Source organism: Mauremys mutica, chromosome 6 (genome assembly GCF_020497125.1).
Source record: "Mauremys mutica isolate MM-2020 ecotype Southern chromosome 6, ASM2049712v1, whole genome shotgun sequence".
Lineage (NCBI taxonomy): Eukaryota > Metazoa > Chordata > Testudines > Geoemydidae > Mauremys > Mauremys mutica.
In genome coordinates this window covers 724671-747975 of record NC_059077.1, presented here as the reverse complement: position 1 = coordinate 747975, position 23305 = coordinate 724671, and the positions used below count along the sequence as shown (strand labels likewise).

Below are 23305 nucleotides of genomic sequence, written 5' to 3'. Positions count from 1 at the left end.
ACTCCGAGGCAGAAACTGAGGGAACATCTAGACCTGCCTGAGTGGCCAGGTCAGAGAGGGGTCAGGCTGAGTCACGCAGCACCGACAAACACCCAGGAGACTGGGGCACCCCAGTGATAACCCACCCAGCTGCAGAGACTGCCCTGCACTGGGAGCACTGCAGCATCCTGGCTGAACGTCCAGCACAGGCACGCACAGGCCCTTTGGGCAAGAGGCTGCAGAACACGTGTGAGTCTCTGCCAAACCTCACTCCACAGGCTGGCCAGGAGCTGTGCTCCATTTTCCATCACGAGGGCCCATGGTGTCCACAACACTGCCAGCCCCTCCCCAGCCTTCGGGCTCAGGAGTCAAACCCCCAAAATCATGACTGACTTAAAAATCATGGGTTTTTTAAACATAACACCGTGTTGTTAAAACTGCCCTCCAGTTATAGAGCCATTAGGGGACGCTGCCAGCTGCCGTCCACACTGTGTGATCATCCCAGTTCAAAATTCAACCTTAAATACACACACAGAATTGCAGGTTGCAGAGAAAACCTTCCAAACGTGAACAGAGTGCAAAACAATGCAGCAGTGCTTGCCTGAGTCTGCAGGCAGCCTGACACAACAGCTCTGAGAGGTGTGGAGAGCTCATGTGTCTCAGTGAGGCGTTAAATCAGGCGGCCGATGATGATGTAACTGTCAACACTGGGAACTATTTCCCTGCATGACAGGAAAGGGAGGACCAAAGTGTGAAGAGCGACACACTCCCTTCTGGAGACTTGTCTACATGGGAAAGTGACAGTGGTCTGCACTAAGGTGTGGATTCAAACTGCTCTAGTCTGTATGGCTGTAACGCCCACGCGGACGCTCGGATTTGGACAGGCACGCCGTTCTTCAGTTCAGTTTGGTTTGGTTTGAAAGAGGTTTAAGATTAAGTGAAAACAGTCGCTCTTAGTCCGGAATCAGAGTGTCCACACGGGGAGTTACACTGGTATAACAGGTGCATCGGTTTAACGATAGTGGTGTAATTACACGGGTAAAATGCTTCCGTGTGGACAAGCCTAACTTGACCTGTAATAACTTGGGTTTCCTGTCATAGCGCCCCCGGGTGCCTGGAGGTGGCATTTCAAGGGGTCTTCAACCCTTGTGCCTCTGCAGCCCACCTGCCTCTCCTCAGGTTTTGCGTGGCTCAGCCCTCCACCTAAAGTCCAAGCCCCGCCCGGGTGCCCAGAACCCCAAATGAAGGCCACCTTGAACAACCGTCCCAAATTAGCCAACAAAAGGTCCTTCGCTCCCTCCTGGGCTCTACCCACATTTCTTCTTCCTCTTATCAGCGCGCTGGCTCCCCAGGCTTTTCTCACTCCGAGTCCAAACGCTGATCATCCACCCCGCCAGGCTTCCTCTGCGGTTCCCTGCTCCTGGAGGCCTGGCTCAGGGCCCCTGCTCCCTGTGGCTCTCCAGGTCCCTGTTCCCTTTCTGGAACAGTGGCCCCAGGACCAGCCTCCCTGGATCGTCCCCTTTCCCGGGGCCCACCACGGAGATTAGTTCTATCCCCAGGGCTTTCCCCCCTCTGTCTCCCCTCTCCTGGGTCTGCTTCCTTCAGCGGAGATCCCTCAGCTCCTTACAAGGCCCAAGGCCTAGCTAGCTCTGCTCTCTCCGGGCAGGAGGCCATCAATTGATCACCCCACAAGTATGGCCCATGACTCTGTTTCTTCCTTGTCTAGCAGGTGACAGGGGTCCCCCCATCACAGACCCCCACCAGCAGGCAGCGCCTGAACCTCCCTGCAGGCCGTGTCTAGGGGGTAATTCCCAGCTCAGCGAGGTAGCACGTTACCAGTAGCAGCGTAGCCCAGGCAGCGGGAGTGGTGGCATGGGCCAGCTGACCCAGTACAAACCTACCTGAACCCCTGGATGTACTCAGGGCGGCTAGCCTGGGCCATGGCTGCCCAAGTTACCAGGGCTACATTGCTGTTTTTAGCACACTAGCGAAACGAGGTGTGTGTACACGAGTGGGGAATCACCCCCAGTTCACAGTGTAGACATGGCGTATGGGCATATCTGCAGTAGTAGGATTTTATGTTTGTATTTTATATAATTTAGAACGAAGGCTAAAGAATAATAATGTAGCATGTATTAAATGTACTGGTGTATGATTTGATCATCTCCTGCCAGCCACCCTTTCTGAATAGCAGAAAGGAATGGCCTAATGGGCCATTGGTAGAGATACATCAGCCAGAATCTGTCTCTGTGCTGATTTCAAGGCAGTGACAGGCCTTTGGGGGTCACCAATTTGTTGCAGGTTTAGCATTTTAAAATAAGTAAAAGAATGTGGGGCTTGTTTTCTCTTGCATTGCAACTTGATGTTCCTGTTCAAAATGTTCTGTGTAAATCAGTTCTGTGCTGGGGGTGAATGAGGAATGGGGGTTAAGAGGTTAGTGTGAAGGCCATCCCTGAGCCAGACGTACGAGAGAGGAACCGGAGACAGACACAAGAGCGCCAGGAGGCTGCAACACGCCCCTATTGAAACGCCAGAGGAGAGCAGACTGATGACTCTAAAGATGGGGCAGGCACCTATCAATGGGGACAAGAGAGCTGTGATCAAACCCAGCCCGGGGTAACTCCCGGAGAGACCTGATGGAAGAACAAGATAAAGGATGAGAAGGACAATTTAAGAAAACAAGCACTCGTCAGCATGACGGTACAAAACTCATGGGTCCCAGTGAAGGCAGATCACTATATAAACAGGGGCCTTGCCATGGAACGTTGGGTTTGTCCTGCCCAGACTTCCCCGGAGTATCGTGTCGCGACCGACAGAACCCAGCTCCTCCCTACCCGTGATCAGCCTCGCTGGCCACTAGGTTGATCCGGACTCTGGACTGGTAACTATAACATCGACTGGCGGGACAGTGTGTGTGTGTCTGTGTCTGTGTGTGCTGTGCTAATTGTTGTATCTTCAATAAACGCAGGGTGTTGCCTTTTCCCCTGGAAAGGATCCCCTGCGCTTCTTGTAAGCGCTCACAGGGTGCAACGGCCGCTCACGCAGCTGTGCCTGAGCCAGCTGTAACCTCCGGGCCGGGCCAGGAAGCTGCGGCCAGAGGCGAGCCGTGCGGGAGCCCCCTGCTAAGAACTACCCATGGAAAGCCCAAGCCGAAGCGTGCACTAGTGCGACTTCACCGCCCAGTTACCCCAGCCAGCGAGAGAAAAGCTCACTCAGGCATGACCACGTGAGCTGCAGTCACCTCCCGGATTGCAGTGCCCACGTATCCTGAGTTACTGAACAGCTCAGTGCTGCACTTGTGCACCAGATCAGAGCCCCCGTTCCTGAGCCTCCTTGTTCAACGTGCAGCCTGCTGCAGTGAGAGGGGGAACACCAGCTCTTTCTGTGCTGGGGCATGGCCGGCTGCACCTGCAGGGGAAAAGAGACCCCACAGACCCGGGGAAGGGCTCTCTGAGGTCTGACACTTACTGCTTCTGAGAATCCCTGCCTGCTTCCAGGCTGTGCACAGGGATTGTTAATTGTGGGTTTCCCTGAAGCCTGCGGGTCCAGCTCCCACACCTGGGCACCGCACACACCAAAACCCCTGCGGAACGTGCTCACAGCCTCAGTACAAAGCTGAGATTCCTGGATGTTAGGGGCCATTCTGACCATCCAGCCTGAGCTCCTGCACAGGCCAGGCCAAAGACCCCACCCAGGGGTCCTACACTCACCCCCCCCACAGGGACAGCTGGCCCCATAAGGGGTGTCAGACCCCTGTCTACCTGCAACAGGCTTCTTTAAGGAGAACCAGCCCGTCTCCGCTCACCTGTGAACAATTAACCAGCTGCTGGCTGGCAGCTACCTGGCTTACGAGCCCCTGGGCCCGGTCCTAGAGTACCGGAGCTCAGCTGGACGAGGGGCTCCTAGAGAGACGCTCTGGGAAGGGAGGTGGGGTGGGAGCTTCCGGAGAGCTGCAGGAGGCCCAGGCTGTGAGGAGCCGTGTGCTGCCAGGAGAAGGGCTGCAGCTGGCAGGAAGACCCCAGCTCCAGGGACGGGATCACGGCGGGGGTGCCTTGAGGGTGTGTCCGGGACATGGCACTGCTGGACTTGGGGTAACTGATAGACTCAGAGGGCCTCGGCTTCCCTGCTGGGACGCCTGGGTGAGGGGCTGTCTTGTGTCTCTGGGAACTTTCTGTTAATGAATTCAGAGCCTCGCAATGGGGGTGGCGCTGTTGGATACCAGGACTGGACTTATGATGACCTAACTGGGGAAATGAAGGTAGGGCCCAGCTGCAAGGAGGCTTGGGGATGGCACGTGACATCTACACCCACTGACCTGGGGCGGAGCTAGAGCAGATCTCGTAGCCAGAGACCCCAACTCAGTGCTGGAGACTCCACCGTGTCCCCGGGGAAGCTGGTCCAATGTGTAGCGGGGTGACCGCCTGCTCCAGCCTGGAAGGGGTTGGAAAAGCCCTGCAGAGGGCAAGGTAAAACCCTGGCTGATTGGGGGAAGTGGCAGTAGCTTGGGCCATACCCCAAACTGAGCAACAGGGCAGTATAAGAGGCCAGGGATGCCAGGAGCAAAGTCTCTCTCTCGCTGTAGAGGGAGAAGGGCCTGGGGGCAGGGAGCTGGACACAGGGTACCTGAGTGGAGCAGGGCTGGGGAAAGGCAGAGGAGCTGGGGAGCTCCAGCCTGGAAAGCCCCAGGCTGCGGCCTAGCAGAGGGCTAAGAGGTACTGGGGGTTGCAGAGGGCAGCCCAGGGGTAGGCCAAGGCAGCAGGTCCAAACCCCTTTGCCGATGATGAGTGGCTCATACTGCAGCCTGCCCCAGTGAACAGGGGCTAGATGGAGACTGGGCAGTAGCCAAAACTGAGGCAAAGTGGGCCTAGTGGGTGGGGGTCCCCCAGGGAGGGGAGACCCAGATTGGTGAGGGACTGCCAGGGGGCAGCACCCCAGGTAAAGGGTCCAGGGAGGGACACGGGGGCCAAGAGGACAGGCGGATCACCGGCCTGCAGAGGGTGCTCCTGGCTGGCAGTGAGCTAATTCCCAAGGACAACCAGCAGGAGGCGCCGCGGGGGTGAGTCCACTCGTCTACACAATGGTTAAACCCCCGCTGATAAAACTCTGTCTAGCTCGGGTGGAGTTACAGGAAAGTGTCCGGAGCTACCAGGGAGCTGGAGGGCGGGAGTTCGGGGGAGACGAAAGGAGCTAAGCGGGTTGGGCCCGGCCTGGCCTTGCTATGACTGAGGCCGTGTTTACACGACTGATAACGCCAGCACAGGTGCAGCACCCTATTGTAAACGCTTCCTACACTGGCAGAAGGAGTTTTCCTGTCAGTGCAATGAATCCACCTCTGCAAGCCGCTGGAAGCTGGCCAGTGCAGACGTGAAAAGTGTCACTCACTGAGCACTGTAGTGATCTCGCCCTAGTCCCAGTGTAGATTCATAGACTCTAGGACTGGAAGGGACCTCGAGAGGTCATCGAGTCCAGTCCTCTGCCCTCATGGCAGGACCAAATACTGTCTAGACCATCCCGGATAGACATTTATCTAATCTACTTTTAAATATCTCCAGAGATGGAGATTCCACAACCTCTCTAGGCAGTTTATTCCAGGGTTTAACCACCCTGACAGTTAGGAACTTTTTCCTAATCTCCAACCTAAACCTCCCTTGCTGCAGTTTAAGCCCATTGCTTCTTGTTCTATCATTAGAGGCTCAGCTGAACAAGTTTTCTCCCTCCTCCTGATGACACCCTTTTAGATACCTGAAAACTGCTCTCATGTCCCCTCTCAGTCGTCTCTTTTCCAAACTAAAGAGAAGACTGAGAGGGGACATGATAGCAGTAGCAGTGTAGCTGCAGCTGGGTTGACAGACGAATTCTCCCTAGTCACGTCTAACGGGGGCTAGGGCAACATCAATCCAGTGCTCAATGCGTGAGAGTTTTCACAGCCCTCAGTGACTCAGGCCACGTCTAACGGGCGAGCGTTGCTGTCAGGTGGCTCGTGTAGCCACTGTCCCGGTGACATCATAAACCCCCCCCCCCCCGAGTGGCGGTAGCTGTGTCAGGGGAAAGCGTCTCCCGCAGACCGAGCACTGGGCACACGGCCACTTATGCCTTCAGAACTTATGTTGCTCAGGGCAGTGGGTTTTTTAACATCCCTGAGCGACCTAAGCTTTGCCAGCCTAAGTGGCCACGTAGATGTGGCCTTAGATGGATCCATCTGACTTTAAAGTGCCAGGCCTGGCTGGGGAGCAGACAAGCCTGCAGTCATGTCCCTGCCTTGCAGACAGTCTCCAGGTGCCCAGATGTGATTTACCAACTCTCTCTCCCTCCCTCCCTGGTGCTGGGGATGGCGCGGCTGCACCTGGCACTGGCACTTCCCAGCACCCTGTTATTGTGCAGTCTGGGGGTTCCCCGCCTCATGTTACCTCCTGACACGCTGCTCACGTTCCTCTGCTTCAGCCCCCACTAACTTACCCTAACGATTGCCCCATGAGCCATTACAGGGCCCAGGCCTCGGAGCCTGGCACCTTCCATCAGTCACTGCCCTGTCACTCTCTCTCCAGTTCTTTGGGGCTCTGGTATCTGGCTACAGATCTGGAGTTTCCACCATCCTAGTCACAGCGTCACCTGGCCACACATCCCTTTTCAGTTTCACAGCACAGCAGCTGATCGCTTCTGAGAAATCACACAGCAGTAAGGAAACAAACAAGACAGGAAGCTGCCAATCCCTCCCCGCAAACTGCTCACAGTGTAAATAACATCCCGGCTCCGCTTTGCCACATACTGACCCCGGTATCAGCTATGGGGCCCAGACCTATGCACAATTTCTGCTGGGGTTTTTTTTGTTTTTTTTTATTTTGCGGGTTTGCATGTCTGGCTTCTCCCTGGCTATGGGGCTGGCATCCCTCGGGGCCTTTTCAGAGAGGAAGGTACTGGGCAGACTGGGGCAGGGGGAGGGGCTGTGGGAGCTAGGTGCTCACTCTGGGCCATCTCAGACTGGGAAAAGGGCCAAGGGAGCTGGACACTCACTCTGGGCCATCTCAGGGTGGGGCAGGGCGAGGGGGCTGGGTGCTGGCTCTGGGGTGTCTCAGGCCAGGGCAGGATGAAAAGTTATTTACTTGTTCCCATAATACAAGAACTAGGGGTCACCAAATGAAATTAATAGGCAGCAGGTTTAAAACAAATAAAAGGAAGTTCTTCTTCACACAGCACAAGTTAACCCATGGAACTCCTTGCCTGAGGAGGTTGTGAAGGCTAGGACTATAACAGGGTTTTAAAAGGGAACTGGATAAATTCATGGTGGCTAAGTCCATAAATGGCTATTAGCCAGGATGGGTAAGAATGGTGTCCCTGGCCTCTGTTCGTCAGAGGATGGAGATGGATGGCAGGAGAGAGATCACTTGATCATTACCTCTTAGGTTCACCCATTCTGGGGCACCTGGCATTGGCCACTGTCAGTAGACAGATACTGGGCTAGATGGACCTTTGGTCTGACCCAATATGGCCATTCTTATGTTCTTATATATATATATATAATTTATTAATAATTTAGCAAAGTTATTGTAACGAAGTGGGGCTGTTCTTAATGTTTCCTCTGAATACTGTGTGGGTGCCTCAGTTTCCCCTATGCATTTCTTAAGTCTCCAGTGTGCATAAATGGCCAACGCTCTGTATCATGGCAACAAATGGCTGGGCCCTTCCCACCTGCAAGGGAATAGCCCAGAGAGGAGGGGGTTTCAGTTGGGGACTGGCTGGGGACATAAGAACATGAGAACGGCCGTCCCGGGTCAGACCAAAGGTCCATCTAGCCCAGTATCTGTCTACCGATAGTGGCCAATGCCAGGTGCCCCAAAGGGAGTGAACCTAACAGGCAATGATCAAGTGATCTCTCTCCTGCCATCCATCTCCATCCTCTGACGAACAGAGGCCAGGGACACCATTCTTACTCATCCTGGCTAATAGCCATTTATGGACTTAGCCACCATGAATTTATCCAGTTCCCTTTTAAACATTGTTATAGTCCTAGCCTTCACAACCTCCTCAGGTAAGGAGTTCCACAAGTTGACTGTGCGCTGCGTGAAGAAGAACTTCCTTTTATTTGTTTTAAACCTGCTGCCTATTAATTTCATTTGGTGACCCCTAGTTCTTGTATTATGGGAATAAGTAAATAACTTTTCCTTATCCACTTTCTCCACATCACTCATGATTTTATATACCTCTATCATACCCCCCCTTAGTCTCCTCTTTTCCAAGCTGAAGAGTCCTAGCCTCTTTAATCTTTCCTCGTATGGGACCCTCTCCAAACCCCTAATCATTTTAGTTGCCCTTCTGAACCTTTTCTAGTGCCAGTATATCTTTTTTGAGGTGAGGAGACCACATCTGTACACAGTATTCGAGATGTGGGCGTACCATGGATTTATATAAGGGCAATAAGATATTCTCAGTCGTATTCTCTATCCCCTTTTTAATGATTCCTAACATCCTGTTTGCTTTTTTGACCACCTCTGCACACTGTGTGGACATTTTCAGAGAACTATCCATGATGACTCCAAGATCTTTTTCCTGACTCGTTGTAGCTAAATTAGCCCCCATCATATTGTATGTATAGTTGCGGTTATTTTTTCCAATGTGCAGTACTTTACATTTATCCACATTAAATTTCATTTGCCATTTTGTTGCCCAATCACTTAGTTTTGTGAGATCTTTTTGAAGTTCGTCACAGTCTCCTTTGGTCTTAACTATCTTGAGCAGTTTAGTATCATCTGCAAACTTTGCCACCTCACTGTTTACCCTTTTCTCCAGATCATTTATGAATAAATTGAATAGGATTGACTCTTGGGGAACACCACTAGTTACCCCTCTCCATTCTGAGGATTTACCATTAATTCCTTTGTTCCCTGTCTTTTAACCAGTTCTCAGTCCATGAAAGGACCTTCCCTTTTATCCCATGACAGCTGAATTTACGTAAGAGCCTTTGGTGAGGGACCTTGTCAAAGGCTTTCTGGAAATCTAAGTACACTATGTCCACTGGATTCCCCCTTGTGCACATGTTTGTTGACCCCTTCAAAGAACTCTTAATAGATTAATAGGACACGATTTCCCTTTACAGAAACCATGTTGACTATTGCTCAACAGTTTGTGTTTTTCTATGTGTCTGACAATTTTATTCTTAACTATTGTTTCGACTAATTTGCCCGGTACCGACGTTAGACTTACCGGGCTGTAATTGCCAGGATCACCTCTAGAGCCCTTTTAAAATATTGGCGTTACATTAGCTAACAGACTAGGGACCGAATGGCTGGGCAGCAGTTCTGCAGAAAAGGACCTAGGGGTTACGGTGGACGAAAAGCTGAATATGAGTCAACAGTGTGCCCTTGTTGCCAAGAAGGCTAATGGCATTTTGAGTTGTATAAGAAGGGGCATTTCCAGCAGATCGAGGGACGTGATCATTCCCCTCTATTCAGCACTGATGAGGCCTCATTTGGAGTACTGTGTCCAGTTTTGGGCCCCACACTACAAGAAGGATGTGGATAAATTGGAGAGAGTCCAGCGGAGGGCAACAAAAATTATTAGGGGGCTGGAGCACATGACTTATGAGGAGAGGCTGAGGGAACTGGGCTTGTTTAGTCTGCAGAAGAGAAGAATGAGGGGGGATTTGATAGCTGCTTTCAACTACCTGAAAGGGGGTTCCAAAGAGGATGGATCTAGACTGTTCTCAGTGGTAGAAGATGACAGAACAAGGAGTAATGGTCTCAAGTTGCAGAGGGGGAGGTTTAGGTTGGACATTAGGAAAAACTTTTTCACTGGTAGGGTGGTGAAGAACTGGAATGGGTTACCTAGGGAGGTGGTGGAATCTCCTTCCTTGGAGGTTTTTAAGGTCAGGCTTGACAAAGCCCTGGCTGGGATGCTTTAGTTGGGTTTGGTCCTGCTTTGAGCAGGGGGTTGGACTAGATGACCTCCTGAGGTCCCTTCCAACCCTGAGATTCTATGATTCTAACTTCCAGTCATTGGGTACCGAAGCCAATTTAAAGCACAGGTTACAAACCTTAGTTCTGTAACTTCACATTTGAATTCTTTCAGAACTCTTGGGTGAATGCCATCTGGTCCCAGTGACTTGTTAACGTTGAGTTTATCAATTAATTCCAAAACCTCCTCTAGTGACCCTTCAATCTGTGATAGTTCCTCAGATTTGTCACCTACAAAAGCCAGCTCAGGTTTGGGAATCTCCGTAACATCCTCAGCCGTGAAGACTGAAGCAAAGAATCCATTTAATTTCTCTGCAATGACTTACGAGGAGTGAAGTGCAGACGTGGGGGTCTGGCTCACTGCCCCCCAGAATGGACCCGGCCGAGGGGTCCCGTTCTCTGTACCTACAAGCTCTGTGTTAGACCCTGTTCCTGTCATCGAATAAACCTCTGTGTTACTGGCTGGCTGAGAGTCACGTCTGACTGCGAAATGGGGGTGCAGGACCCTGTGGCTTCCCCAGGACTCGCTATGGGAAGCGCATGGAGGGGCAGAGGACGCTGAATGCTCCAAGGAGAGACCCAGGAGGTGAAGCCGTGTGAGCTTCTTGCCCTGCAGACAGGCTGCTCCGAGGGAGAGGAGGCTCCCCAGAGTCCTGCCTGGCTTTGTGGGGAGCAGTTCCAGAGCATCGCCCGGGGACTCCGTGACACATGGTTGCAACCAAAGTCCTGTAGTGGAACCAAATCTTGTATATAAAGGAGGTCAAATGAGGTGTCTAAGACTAGGATATGGGTTGCTGGTTATCAGGGGTGGCGCTAGGCATTTTTCCGCCCCAGGCACAGCAGGCAGGCATGCCTGTGGGAGGTCCACCAAAGTCCTGGGACCAGTGGACCCTCCACAGGCAAGCCGCCAAAGGCAGCCTGTCTGCCACTCTCGTGGCGCCAGCAGAGTGCCCCCCATGGCTTGCCTCCCCAGGCATGCACTGGGCGTGCTGGGGCCTGGAGCCACCCCTACTGGTTATGATTATGCTGTCTGTGTGCATGTGTCATTTTTGTAGTTGAAGTTATGAATATTGGCTATAGTGTCTGTACTTCAAACTTGTGCTGTGCTTCTGGGTGACACACCAGACAAGTTGGTGTTAGCTCTGCCAGGCCTGCTTGATGGCCCATTAAGGACCATCAGCTACACAATTGACCCATTGAGAGATGGCAGACACGCCTTGTGACTCAGCAAAGTATGCAGGGACTTGCCCATGTGACTCCAGACACCATTTTGCTGTAATTTTCCACAGTAAGGACAAAGAGGTTCTTACACCTGGAAAAGCCTATATAAGGCTGATGCATCATCTCCATCTTGTCTTCAATCCTGCTTCTTATCTCTGGAGGGACTTTGCTACAAACTGAAGCTCTGAACAAAGGACTGAATGACCCATCCCAGCGTGGGATGTTCCAGAGACTTGATTTGAACCTGCAGTTTACTCCATCACTGCTACAAGCCTGAACTAAGAACTTTGCCATTACTGTATGTAATTGATTCCATTTAACCAATTCTACCTCTCATCTCTACCTTTTTCCTTTTATGAATGAACCTTTAGATTTTAGATTCTAAAGGATTGGCCACAGCGTGATTTGTGGGTAAGATCTGATGTGTAGATTGACCTGGGTCTGGGGCTTGATTCTTTGGGGTCGAGAGAACCTTTTTCTTTTACTAGGGTGTTGGTTTTCATAACCATTCATTCCCCGGACGAATGGCACTGGTGGTGATCCTGGGAAACTGGAGTGTCTAAGGGAATTGCTTGTGTGACTTGTGGTTAGCCAGTGGGGTGAGACCCAGAGTCCTCTATGTCTGGCTGGTTTGGTGCCTTAGAGGTGGAAAAACGCCAGCCTAGGGCTGTGACTGCCCTGTTTGAGTGATTGGTCCTGAATTGGCACCTCAGTTGGGTCCCGCCAGAACCGCATCGTTACACGTGTGTGTTCACAGACACCACCCGGAAATGGGGGCCCATTTCCCTGCGCTGCGCTGAGCCATGCTGCTGTTCGTACACATTCCCAAAGCCGCCCCAAGCAGCTCTCGGTTCCCCAGGAGGCCGTCACCGCTGCCTTCGTCAGTCAATTGTCGCACCGCAACAGCCGCAGAACTTTGGACTCCAGCGTGACATCTGGGCCTCGGAGCCCAGCGAGGAGCGAACCTGATGAGCCTCTGCACCAAAGTGCTCCCAGCCAGGCCTGGGCCTGGTTCCATCGCTTCACGCTGACTCAGCCGATGTTCTGGGCATCAGGGGTATCCAGAGCGCAACAGTCCTGGCCTCACGTTCCGGCTGAAGTTGCACATCACTGCCCAGGTCACACGGCCCTTTTCACTTCCTCTTCCTGGGAAATTAAACTTAAGCAAACAAAGTGTCTATTTCTTGGAACTGCTAATCAGTAAACACCCAGCATCCATCCCAGCCCCGCCTGTGTCAAGGGCTATAAGTAGGGGCCTGACTGGGATCCCCAGACACCAGTACCTGGAGATTCCTCTGGCAACTGTGGGCAGCCTCCACTCCCAGTAGCAATGGGGAAAACGGGCTTCTCTCTGATCCTCGCCTTGGGTCTTGTGACCTTCAGCACCTCTTCAGAGAGAAAGGTACTGGGCAGGGTGAGGGGCCGAGGGGGCTGGGCGCTGGCTCTGGGGTGTCTCAGGCTGGGCAGGGCGAGGGGCCGAGGGGGCTGGGCGCTGGCTCTGGGGTGTCTCAGGCTGGGCAGGGCGAGGGGCCGAGGGGCTGGGCGCTGGCTCTGGGGTGTCTCCGGCTGGGCAGGGTGAGGGGCCGAGGGGGCTGGGCGCTGGCTCTGGGGTGTCTCAGGCTGGGCAGGGCGAGGGGCCGAGGGGGCTGGGCGCTGGCTCTGGGGTGTCTCAGGCCGGGCAGGGCGAGGGGCGGAGGGGCTGGGCGCTGGCTCTGGGGTGTCTCAGGCTGGGCAGGGCGAGGGGCCGAGGGGGCTGGGCGCTGGCTCTGGGGTGTCTCAGGCTGGGCAGGGTGAGGGGCCGAGGGGGCTGGGCGCTGGCTCTGGGGTGTCTCAGGCCGGGCAGGGTGAGGGACCGAGGGGGCTGGGCGCTGGCTGTGGGGTGTCTGAGGGCGGGCAGGGCGAGGGGCCGAGGGGGCTGGGCGCTGGCTCTGGGGTGTCTCAGGCCGGGCAGGGCGAGGGGCCGAGGGGGCTGGGCGCTGGCTCTGGGGTGTCTCAGGCTGGGCAGGGCGAGGGGACGAGGGGGCTGGGCGCTGGCTCTGGGGTGTCTCAGGCTGGGCAGGGTGAGGGGCCGAGGGGGCTGGGGGCTGGCTCTGGGGTATCTCGGGCAGGGCAGGGTGAGGGGCCGAGGGGGCTGGGCGCTGGCTCTGGGGTGTCTCAGGCTGGGCAGGGTGAGCGGCCGAGGGGGCTGGGCGTTGGCTCTGGGGTGTCTCAGGCCGGGCAGGGTGAGCGGCCGAGGGGGCTGGGGGCTGGCTCTGGGGTGTCTCAGGCCGGGCAGGGTGAGGGGCCGAGGGGGCTGGGCGCTGGCTCTGGGGTGTCTCAGGCCGGGCAGGGCGAGGGGCCGAGGGGGCTGGGCGCTGGCTCTGGGGTGTCTCAGGCTGGGCAGGGTGAGGGGCCGAGATGCTCCCCTCGTTGTGTGTGGGAAGGGGAAGGTGGGGTGGAGAGAGGAAGGGGGACGCTTCCTCCCAACCCCAGGTGAGGAGAGAGAACGCAGAGCCCTCGCCCAGCAGCCGAAGGAGGCTGGGTGCTGTAGTTGGGAGGATTTTATTTCACTTTTCACTTTGAAGTTGCAACGTGAGACAATCACAGATAGAAATTGGGGGGTCCCTCAATCGCCAGGAGTCAGAGCACAGACCCCCTTTGTCACTGGTCATTTTCCGCTTTGTGGGCACTGTCCTGCATTTAGGGCTCTCGGGGTCACGGCCTCAGCTGAGGTCTGACCCGCCTGACTCCACCATGCCCCTGCTGCTGACCCGCACCTCCCACCTTTCAGTGCATCCTGTCTGGAGACTGGCAGAATGACCTGGGCTCTAACATGACCATCTCTGCCGTGAACGAGGTCGGGCAGTTCTCTGGGTTGTACCTCACAGCGGTGTCAGCCGCAGGAAAGCCGATCCGTGTGTCGCCTATGAACGGAGCCCAGCACGTCGACAACCTGGAGCAGCCGACCTTCGGGTTCACTGTTAAGTGGAGCTTCTCAGGTACGTGGCACAACGGCTTTGGGGACCAGCGGGGGTGGGGTTGTGGGGAGAGGAATTCGGTGCTCGATGGATAGGCTGAAATCCTCCCAGCTCCACCCTGGGCAGTGTCTGGCGCCCCCCTCCAGGCCACCCCAGGCCCCCTTCTGCAGCCTCCTCCTCCTCCCATTCGTGACCCTGCCTGTCTCAGGCCACCCCTTCGGCCTGGCACTGCCAACCAATGGCCAGCAACCTGCTGTGGCCAGTAAGGCTGATCACGAAGTAGTGATTCCCCCACACACTCCCCACAACACTGAGTAACTTTGGTGCCTGTGCCAAAGTCCCTGCCATCATCACACCTCCTCTCTGGGTGGGGAACCAGCTGTTTGCCCAGGACACTTCTGTTCTGGTGGGGCACGTTTTGGCAAAGTGGTTGCATTTGCCACGTCCTCAGCATTCTTGCCCATATGCAGGATGGTTCCTTATGGCCACGGCCACATTGAGAACAACCCTTCATTGCCTCTGGCTGCTCTTTTTTCACTGGATCCTGGGTTTTGGTTAGCAGCAGGACGGCTTCCAGCCTAGGCGCTTGCCAAAGGCAGATTCACAGTGCGATGGGGGCACTTGTCTGTCCGGTTCGCCCAGCCCTCCCAGTTGTTTTTCAGTCATTTCATCTGCAGGATATAATACATCCGCAGCACGTTCAAGGGTTTGGACAGCCTCGCTCGCACCGCGTTTGACACAAGGCCACGCACAAGGCGTCTCACTGAGCAATTTGCACGGTTCTCAGTATTCACATGATCATGCTGCCAGTTTTAAATCAGTCACATATTGATCCCCATCGGTCTGACTTCTGGTGAAAAATGGTGCTTCTCGTGCATGAAGCTGCTTTGCAGTGCACAGAATGCCTCAGACTCACTCTTTGAGACCTGTGTTTTTTCTCCATCTGCATCATCATCAAATTGAAAAATATTAAAGCCCCTCTTGCTCCTCCACCTGCCACAGGAAGAAATGACGCTGTCTGCAGCCATTCCTCTCCTGTGTCTGCACCCAGAGCCGGTGCTAGGCACAAGCAGACTGAGCAATTGCTTAGGCCCTCAAGCAGCTCAAGGGGGCCCCTTTCATTATAATTATATGTTGGGGGTGGGGGGATATTCCTGCTTAGGGCCTGCCATGGCTGGCTCAGCACTGTCTGCACCACTCACAACACTGTGCACTCAGATCCTTGCTCCCACTTTTGCCATTTTTCTGCTGCATTTCTGCCAATCCCTAGCTCTCCTGGAGGCTTTCCGTGGTCCTCTGCCAGCCACAGGCTCCTTGTCCTGTGCAGCCAGTGGCTTCCCTCCCCGCTCCCACTGCTCTGGGACTCGCTGCACCGTCTGAGCACGCCCAGGTGAATGCTGAATGTTAAAGGAACTTGGTAGGGCTGCCAAGTCCAGCACAGGAAAGTGAACTGCAGCTGCCCCGTGCATGTGCCTCCTGGGCCCATCTGCATGACACTGGCACAGCCCAGGGGTTCATTCCGTGCTCAGAGAATGGGGCAGCTCATCAGTTTCCCTTTTCATTCTCCTTAGGGTGACCAGGTGTCCACGTTTCGACCGGAACACATAGTCAAAAAGAGATCCTGGCAGCTGTTGACTGTCCGGTTGGCGGTGCTGCGCAGCAGGGCTGGCAGGTTCCTGGCTAGCCTCCACACCACATGGCCCCCAGGAAGCAGCCGGCACGTCCCCCCCTCCAGCTCCTACGTGTAGGGGCAGCCAGGGGGCTCCGCACACTGCCCCTGCTCCAAGTGCCGCCCCCACAGCTCTGATTGGCCAGGATCTGCGGCCAAGGGGAGCTAAAGGGGCAGCGCCTGTGGATGGGGCAGTGCTCAGAGCTGCCTGGCTGCGCCTCTGCCCCAGCTCTGATCCCCCTCCCACCCTCCGAACCCCTCAGTCCCATCACAGAGCACCCTCCTGTACCCCAAACCCCTCATCCCTGGCCCCAGATCAGAGCCTGCACCCCCAGCCAGAGCCCTCACTCCCCCCATGCCCCAACCCCCTGCCCCAGCCCTGATCCCCCTCCCACCCTCCAAACCCCTCAGTCCCAGCCCAGAGCACCCTCCTGCACCCCAAACCCCTCATCCCTGGCCCCAGATCAGAGCCTGCACCCCCTGCCAGAGCCCTCACTCCCCCCATGCCCCAACCCCCTGCCCCAGCCCTGATCCCCCTCTCACCCTCCAAACCCCTCAGTCCCAGCCCAGAGCACCCTCCTGCACCCCAAACCCCTCATCCCTGGCCCCAGATCAGAACCCGCACCCCCAGACAGAGCTCTCACCCCACCAACTCCCTGCCTGAGCCCAGAGCCCCCTCATGCACCCAAAACCCCTAATTTCTGGTCCCACCCTGGAATCAATCCCACATCCCAGCCCCCAGCCCAGCCCAGTGGAAATGAGCGAGTGAGTGAGGGTGGGGAGAGTGAGAGACAGAGGGAGGGGGGATGGAGCGAGGGCAGGGGCAGGGCAAGGGTGTTCGGTTTTGTGCAAGTCAGAACTTGGCAATCCCAATTCTCCTCTTTCCGTCCGCGGCCTGGCCTTATTCGCTGCTCGCTGTCCGAGCCCGGCACTGCACATACACTCACTCACTGCCGCACGGGCGTTTCCATGGCGCTTGGCACTACGGTGTCGCTGCCTGTCAGAGACGTTAATGCTTGTCCTGCACCCCGGCGGGAGGACAATGGCTTTACCCCCGCGACAGGTGGGGAACTGAGGCACAGAGATTAAGGCCCAAATTTGCAGAACTCCCCAGGAATTGGGGTGCCTCAATGGCTGGGTGCCCAGCGTAGGACACACAGGGCCTGGTTGGTCAGACGTCCTGAGCACCTGCAGCTCCCACTCACCACGTGCAGCTGTGAGCGCCCGGCACGTCTGCACACCGCGCCCGGGGACCCGCTGGGGGCCCAGACATGAGGAACGCACAGTGATCTGGGGCACTCAGCTATCTCCCCGCAGCCCAACCTCCAAACTGAGTGTGACAATATTGGAACGATCAATTCAATGCACTGTTGCATCTCCCCCCACACGCCCCCAAATCCTCTGCCCCCCGGACGGGTCTGTCTAGCTGGGTCTGCAGCCACGCGGACTCTTTCCAGGACTCTTTCGCCCTAGCACGAGCTCAGCTCCAGCAAAGGGAGCCCAATGCCAGCTGCATCCAACCTGCTCCAAGTGAGTCTGACCCATGCAGCGGTGAAACCCCAGGGCTGGTGTGCACCAGGCGCTTCCCTGGAAATGGTTTGTGTAGCCAAGACCTGTGAGGTCAGAGCTCCTGGGCTCCATCCTGGGCACTGCCAGTGACTCACTGGGGCCTTGGCTGGTCACTTCTCTTCCGCACGCGATCACTGTCCAGACCCACCTCCCGTGGTGCCTGGGACGTGCTTGTGAGAGAGGTGCAGGAGCGTGAGATCGTCACATGACTGGCACTCAGAGCAATCCCTCTCCTGCCCTGTGCTCGTGGGCACCGTCCGGGGACAAGGGGGCTCTGAGGGTCTCGGGCTGAGTGTCGCTGACGTTCGCTCTAACTCCCGTTTGATTCCCTGGCAGACTCAACGACCGTCTTTGTGGGCCAGTGCTTCGTGGATGATCACGGGGAGGAAACTCTGCAGACCATGTGGCTGCTGCGAGAGAAGGCCAAATCTGCAGAGAATAACTGGAATGCAACCTTGTGAGTGACTGGGAATCCTCATTCCCCAGGGAGCAGAGAGGTCTCTGGTGGTCTGGGCTCCCCATCCCAGCCTGTGTGGAGGAGACTCATGTGATGGGGTGGGGAACAGTCCTGTGGCCAGAGGAGACAGGCACTGGTCTGCAGTGGGGCAGCAGAGCATCTTCCCCAGATGCTCCTGCACTGAGCACTGTGAGCGTCTCCCTGCCAGGGAGGAGGAGGAGAGAACACAGTGACAGGACCATCAGAAAAGCCCCAGAAGTCCCAAGCCTCCTGTAAGCGTTTGGAGTAAGAGGCAGTGAATTGAGTCTGTCAACGCGGGAGCACAGCCTGCACTGGGATGCAGGAGCAAGGCCTCTGTATGGGGAGCGGCTTCAGCACCAAAACTGTCCCCAAGCCAGGCCCCTGAAGAGGCTGCGAGTCTCGCAGAACCTGGACATGTAGGGCTGGAAGGGACCTCGAGAGGCCACCTACTCCATCCTGCCAGGCTGCAGCAGGACCATTGTCAAGGTGTCACCTCCACTCTGAACTTTAGGGTACAGATGTGGGAACCTGCATGAGATAACCTCTAAGCTTATTTACCAGCTTAGATCTAGTTGCTGCCACCACCAAATGGTTTAAACAAACATTTATCGGAGAGTCATTTGACAACTCTGTCTTCTCCCCAAATATTTCCCCAGTCTTTATCCCCCTTTTCCTGGCAGGATTGAGACTGATTCACCTCCCACCAATTCCTGGTGAGCTCAGATCCCTTGGATCTTAAAACAAGGAAAAGTCAGTCAGGTTCTTTAAGAGAAGACTTTTAATGAAAGGAAAAGGGTGAAAGGAATACCTCTGTGAGATTAGCATGCAAGCTACTCTCACAGACAACAGATTCAAAACATAGAGGATGCCCCTCTGGGCAAAAACCTTAGTTACACAAAGACGCACAATTTGATTCTCCCTCTTATGCAAAATGAAGTCACAAAAGCAAATAAACATAATCGAATACATTCCTGCTCTAACACTTACTACTTTTAAGAAATGTTAGAGGCTGATTCCTGGATCCTTCACTCCGGCACAAACTTTTCTGAACAGACAAAGACTGATTTCCCTCCTCCCTCTTTGAAAACATCTTGTCCCCCCCATTGGTTCCTCTTGTCAGGTGTCAGCTAGGCTAGGTGAACTTCATCCTTTACAGGTAAAAGAGGAATTAACCCTTAACTGTCTGTTTATGACACGCCCCCCCCCAATCATAGACAGTGCTAGACCACACTGGCTGTGATTTTTTTCCTAGAACTTTAGGAGAAACAGACTAATAAAACACATGCACCTTTATATATACTACTAATTATATAAAACTAACCAGATTTTTCATATTTCAAGGACGATTTAACCAGTTGATTCTCGGAAACTTTCACAGGAGAGTGCATCAGCCACTTTGTTAGAAGCTCCTGAAATGTGTTATATTTCAAAATCAAAATCTTGGAGAGCTAAACTCCACCAAAGAAGTTTTTGTTATTTCCGTTGGTGGTATGAAGCCACTTTCGAGCAGCATGGTCGGTTTGTAGCTGGAAACGCTGTCCCCAAACGTATGGGCGTAGCTTTTCCAGCGTGTACACAATGGCGTAGCATTCCCTTTCGCTGATTGACCAGTGGCTTTCCCTCTCAGACAGTTTCTTGCTGAGAAACATGACAGGATGGAATTCTTGATCCGGTCCTTCCTGCATTAAAACTGTTCCCACACCACGCTCAGATGCATCTGTGGTTACTAGGAATGGTTTGTCAAAGTCTGGGGCCCTTCGCACGGGGTCAGACATGAGTGTCACCTTCAGCTGGTTACAGGCCTTCTGACACTCATCAGTCCACTGAACTGCATGTGGCTGTGTCTTTCTGGTCAGGTCTGTCAGTGGGGCAGCGATTTGGCTGTAGTGTGGTACAAATCACCTGTAATAGCTGGCCAAGCCTAAGAAGGATTGGACCTGTTTCTTTGACTTTGGGACAGGCCACTTTTGGATAGCATCCACCTTGGCCTGTAGGGGGTTTAATAGTTCCTTGACTCACCTGATGTCCAAGGTAAGTCACTCTCTTTTGTCCTATTTGACGCTTTTTAGCCTTAACAGTTAGTCCTGCCTGCCTGATGCGCTCAAAGACTTTTTCCAGGTGCTCCAGGTGTTCTGCCTATGAATCAGAAAAAATGGCCACATCATCGAGGTAGGCAACTGCAGATTCTCCCATAAAAGTTTGTTTAAACCATTTGGTGGTGACAGCAACTAGATCTAAGCAGGTAAATAAGCTTAGGGGTTATCTCATGCAGGTCCCCACATCTGTAGCCTAAAGTTGTACAGGACGGAATTCTTGATCCGGTCCTTCCTGCATCTGGTCCAGAGTGGGGGTGACACCGTCTTTGAAAACATCTTGTCCTCCCATTGGTTCCTCTGGTCAGGTGTCAGCTAGGCTAGGTGAACTTCTTAACCCTTTACAGGTAAAAGAGGAATTAACCCTTAACTGTCTGTTTATGACAACCATACAAACCTAAAGCGTCCCAGACAGGGTGTGTCCCACCTGTTGGCTGCAGACCTCCAGGGATGGGCCCTGCACACGCTCCTTGGAACAGTATTGCCCTACCCTGATCTGTGGAAAACTTTTCCTCAGATCTAACCGAACTCCCCCTTGCTGCAGAGTGAGCCCATTGCTTCATGTCCCACCTTCAGCGGACGTGGAGAACAACTGATCCCCATCCTCTTTCTCACAGCCCTTAACGTATCTGAGGACTGTGATCAGCTCCCCACTACATTTTCTTGTCTCAAAACTGAACATGCCCCGTTTTGTGTTTTTTACTTTTCCTCCCAGGTCGGGTTTTCTAAACCTTTGATCATTTTTGTTGCTCTCCTCTGGACTCTCTCCAAATTGTCCTCAACTTTCCTAAAGTGCAGCACCCAGACCTGGCCCAGTCCTCCAGCTGAGGCCTCCCCGGCACTGAGGAGAGCGGGACAGTCACCTCCTGTGTTGTAAATACGACGCTCCTGTTAACACAGCCCTCAATTATATCAGCCTTTTTCCCCAGCTGCATCACGCTGTTGGCTCATGTTCGGTTTGTGATCCAGTACAACCCCCGGCTCGCTTTCAGCAGTGCTGTCTCCTAGCCAGATAATCCCCACTTTGCACTTGTCTTCTCTGAATTTCATCCAGGTGAACTCAGACCAATTGCCCAATTTCTCAAGGTCGCTCTGGATTCTAATCCTGCCCCCCAAGTGCTCCCAGCCCCTCCAGCCTGGTGTCCCCCCCACATTGTATAAGCCCACTCGCCACGCCATTGTCTAGCACCGGCCCCAGGACTGACCCCTGGGGAGGGGGCCCAGGCCTCTGGTGCTGCTTCGTGCCCCTCCCTGCTGCAAGATCGCTCCTGCCTGGGGAGCCTGTATGTGCTCAGCCCTCCTCAGAGCACAGGCTGGCACCCAGCATGTGAGCAGCCAGGCCGGGGGCTACAGTGGGGCTGGGGGCACCTCCCGGGGCACCAAGGGGAGCTGTGAGTGGGTGGCTGCTGGCAGGTCCCTGCCCCCAGTAGCTCTGCTGAGCACCACGGGGATGTGCAGCCTGTGGAGCCCCTGGGTGCTGCTGGGTGGCTCTGAGGCCATGCCAGTGTGGGGTGCTCACAGCCACGCTGCCTCCCTGGGCTGGGTGGCCGGGTGCCCCCCTGGGGTGGAGCCTGGAGGAATTGCCTGCCTGCCCCCTACCTGCCCCTGCATGGCGCGGCCGGGTGCCCCTGTGAGGTGGAGCCTGGAGGAGGGGCGTTCCCCAGACAGCGGTGCTCAGCACCCAGGCCGGGCGCCCTGGGGATGGGGTGTCCCTCTCTGGGCTTCTCTCCTCAGGGGGATGCAGATTGTGCCCCTGCCTCCTTCCCCCTCCGTGTATGGGGCAGCCCCGAGCGCAGGCCCGTGCTGGGCCAGTCACCTCAGCTCTGTGCTTCCCCGCAGGGTCGGCACAGACGTCTTCACCCGGCTCAAGGGGCAGAACGTGGGTGAATCCATGAGGAGTGACCTGTAACCAGTGATCCCAGCAGCACCGTGACCCCACTCTGCAGCCCCAGAGCTCCTGGCGCCCCCCAGAATTGTTCTGGGCCCTCTCGAGAGAGAGCGTCTCGACTGGTGTCAGGGCTGTTTGCTGAGCTGCAGAGTCACCCGTCTCTGTCTCCATCTCCCCTCGCTCTCCGGTTACCCCCTCCCGTCCGAGAATCACTGCCTGTGGCCCCCACCCTGCAGTTTAGTTCCTTTCCCAGTAAAGTTCTAGCGTGGGAGACGCTCTCTTCCTTTCTGCTTCTCCTTTATCTCCAGGTCTTTCCGTTCCAATAGTCTCCGGTGCTCTCTCTCCTTTTCTGCAACCTGCAGCCTAACTTTGCAATGGCTTCACCGCTGTCAATCATTTTCCTGCTTTTCTGTCCCTACTTCCCTTTCCCAAAATGAGCAATCGGAAAATAACAAACTCCTCCTGACCGTCCTTTAAATCTTTACACCAGTGTACGAAGTGCAAATCTTGCTCAGTAGAACAAGCGGCGTATTTCACCCTGCTCGCTGCGCCTCTGTGACAGGGTCTGCGGGTCCACTGGGCCCCCTGAACTCTCTCTCACCTGGGCCTTCTCACAAGGCCTGGCTAGTGACCAGCAGCAAACCCCTCCAGGCGCTGTGATCACTCAGCACCACCGCGTGTGGAGCCCCACACCCAGCTCTGTCGCATGAATGCTCCCAGAGCCGCTCATGAATCACCAGAGAAAGGCACGAGAACCAAGAACTTTCCCATCACTGTAGGTAATTGATTCCGTATAACCAATTCTAGCTCTCATCTGTATCTTTTTCCCTTTATGAATAAACCTTTAGATTTTAGATTGGCCGCAGCATGATTTGTGGGTAAGAGCTGATTTGCATATTGACCTGGGTCTGGGGCTTGGTCCTTTGGGATTGGGAGAATCTTTTTTTGTTTTACTGGGGTGTTGGTTTTCATAACCATTCGTCCCCAGGATGAGTGGCACTGGTGGGAAATGAGTGTCTAGGGGAATTGCTTGTGTGACTTGTGGTTAGCCAGTGGGGTGAGACCGAAGTCCTCTCTGTCTGGCTGGTTTGGTGCCTTAGTAATAAAGGACTCCTGGCCTGGGGCTGTGACTGCCCTGCTCTGAGCAATTTGTCCTGAACTGATACTCTCAGTTGTGTCCCGCTAGAGGCAGCATCGTTACGCCCCATGTCCTGTTTTATACCCTCAGTCCATGTGCTTGGAGAACACAAGTCCAGGCATGTCTGCGGCATTGCTGAGTCCCCAGGTGAGGTTGAGCAATTCCCCTGGTGTGGCCTCATGCAGGGGAGTCGTTGCATTGTAGCTCCCTTGTTGGACAATGGCTGTTGATGGGCTGTTTCACACACCCGGGCATTGGTTATTTTCCTGGCTGTTACCTCTGGGGAGCTAAGATCGGGCCGATTCCCCAACGTACAGCATGTTTTAGTGACAACCATACAACACAATTCTCACAACTTCATATGCA

At 54.8% G+C, this 23305-nt stretch overlaps 1 protein-coding gene across 2 annotated transcripts; it reads left to right on the top strand.

The window, feature by feature from the left end:
- The first annotated feature begins 2480 nt into the window (after positions 1–2480).
- On the top strand, positions 2481–22655 carry LOC123372518 (avidin-like). Of its 2 annotated transcripts, none has more exons than XM_045020661.1 (4): positions 2481–2860; positions 13918–14125; positions 17679–17799; positions 21753–22655. In XM_045020661.1, the coding sequence occupies exons 2-4, from the start codon at positions 13960–13962 to the stop codon at positions 21820–21822; spliced, it is 357 nt and encodes a 118-aa protein (XP_044876596.1). In that variant the 5' UTR covers positions 2481–2860; positions 13918–13959; the 3' UTR covers positions 21823–22655. The 2 variants fall into 2 exon arrangements, with proteins under 2 accessions (XP_044876596.1, XP_044876595.1); XM_045020660.1 differs by lacking the exon at positions 2481–2860 and adding an exon at positions 11768–12549.
- The last annotated feature ends 650 nt before the right edge of the window (positions 22656–23305 follow it).

What these genes read in the sequence shown, in the direction of transcription:
- LOC123372518 (XM_045020660.1), top strand. Translation starts at nt 12,478, where the DNA reads ATGGGGAAAACGGGCTTCTCTCTGATCCTCGCCTTGGGTCTTGTGACC. An exon ending in GCACCTCTTCAGAGAGAAAG is followed by an intron (nt 12,550 to 13,917) that starts GTACTGGGCAGG and finishes CCCACCTTTCAG; the next exon opens with TGCATCCTGTCTGGAGACTG. An exon ending in AATAACTGGAATGCAACCTT is followed by an intron (nt 17,800 to 21,752) that starts GTGAGTGACTGG and finishes GCTTCCCCGCAG; the next exon opens with GGTCGGCACAGACGTCTTCA.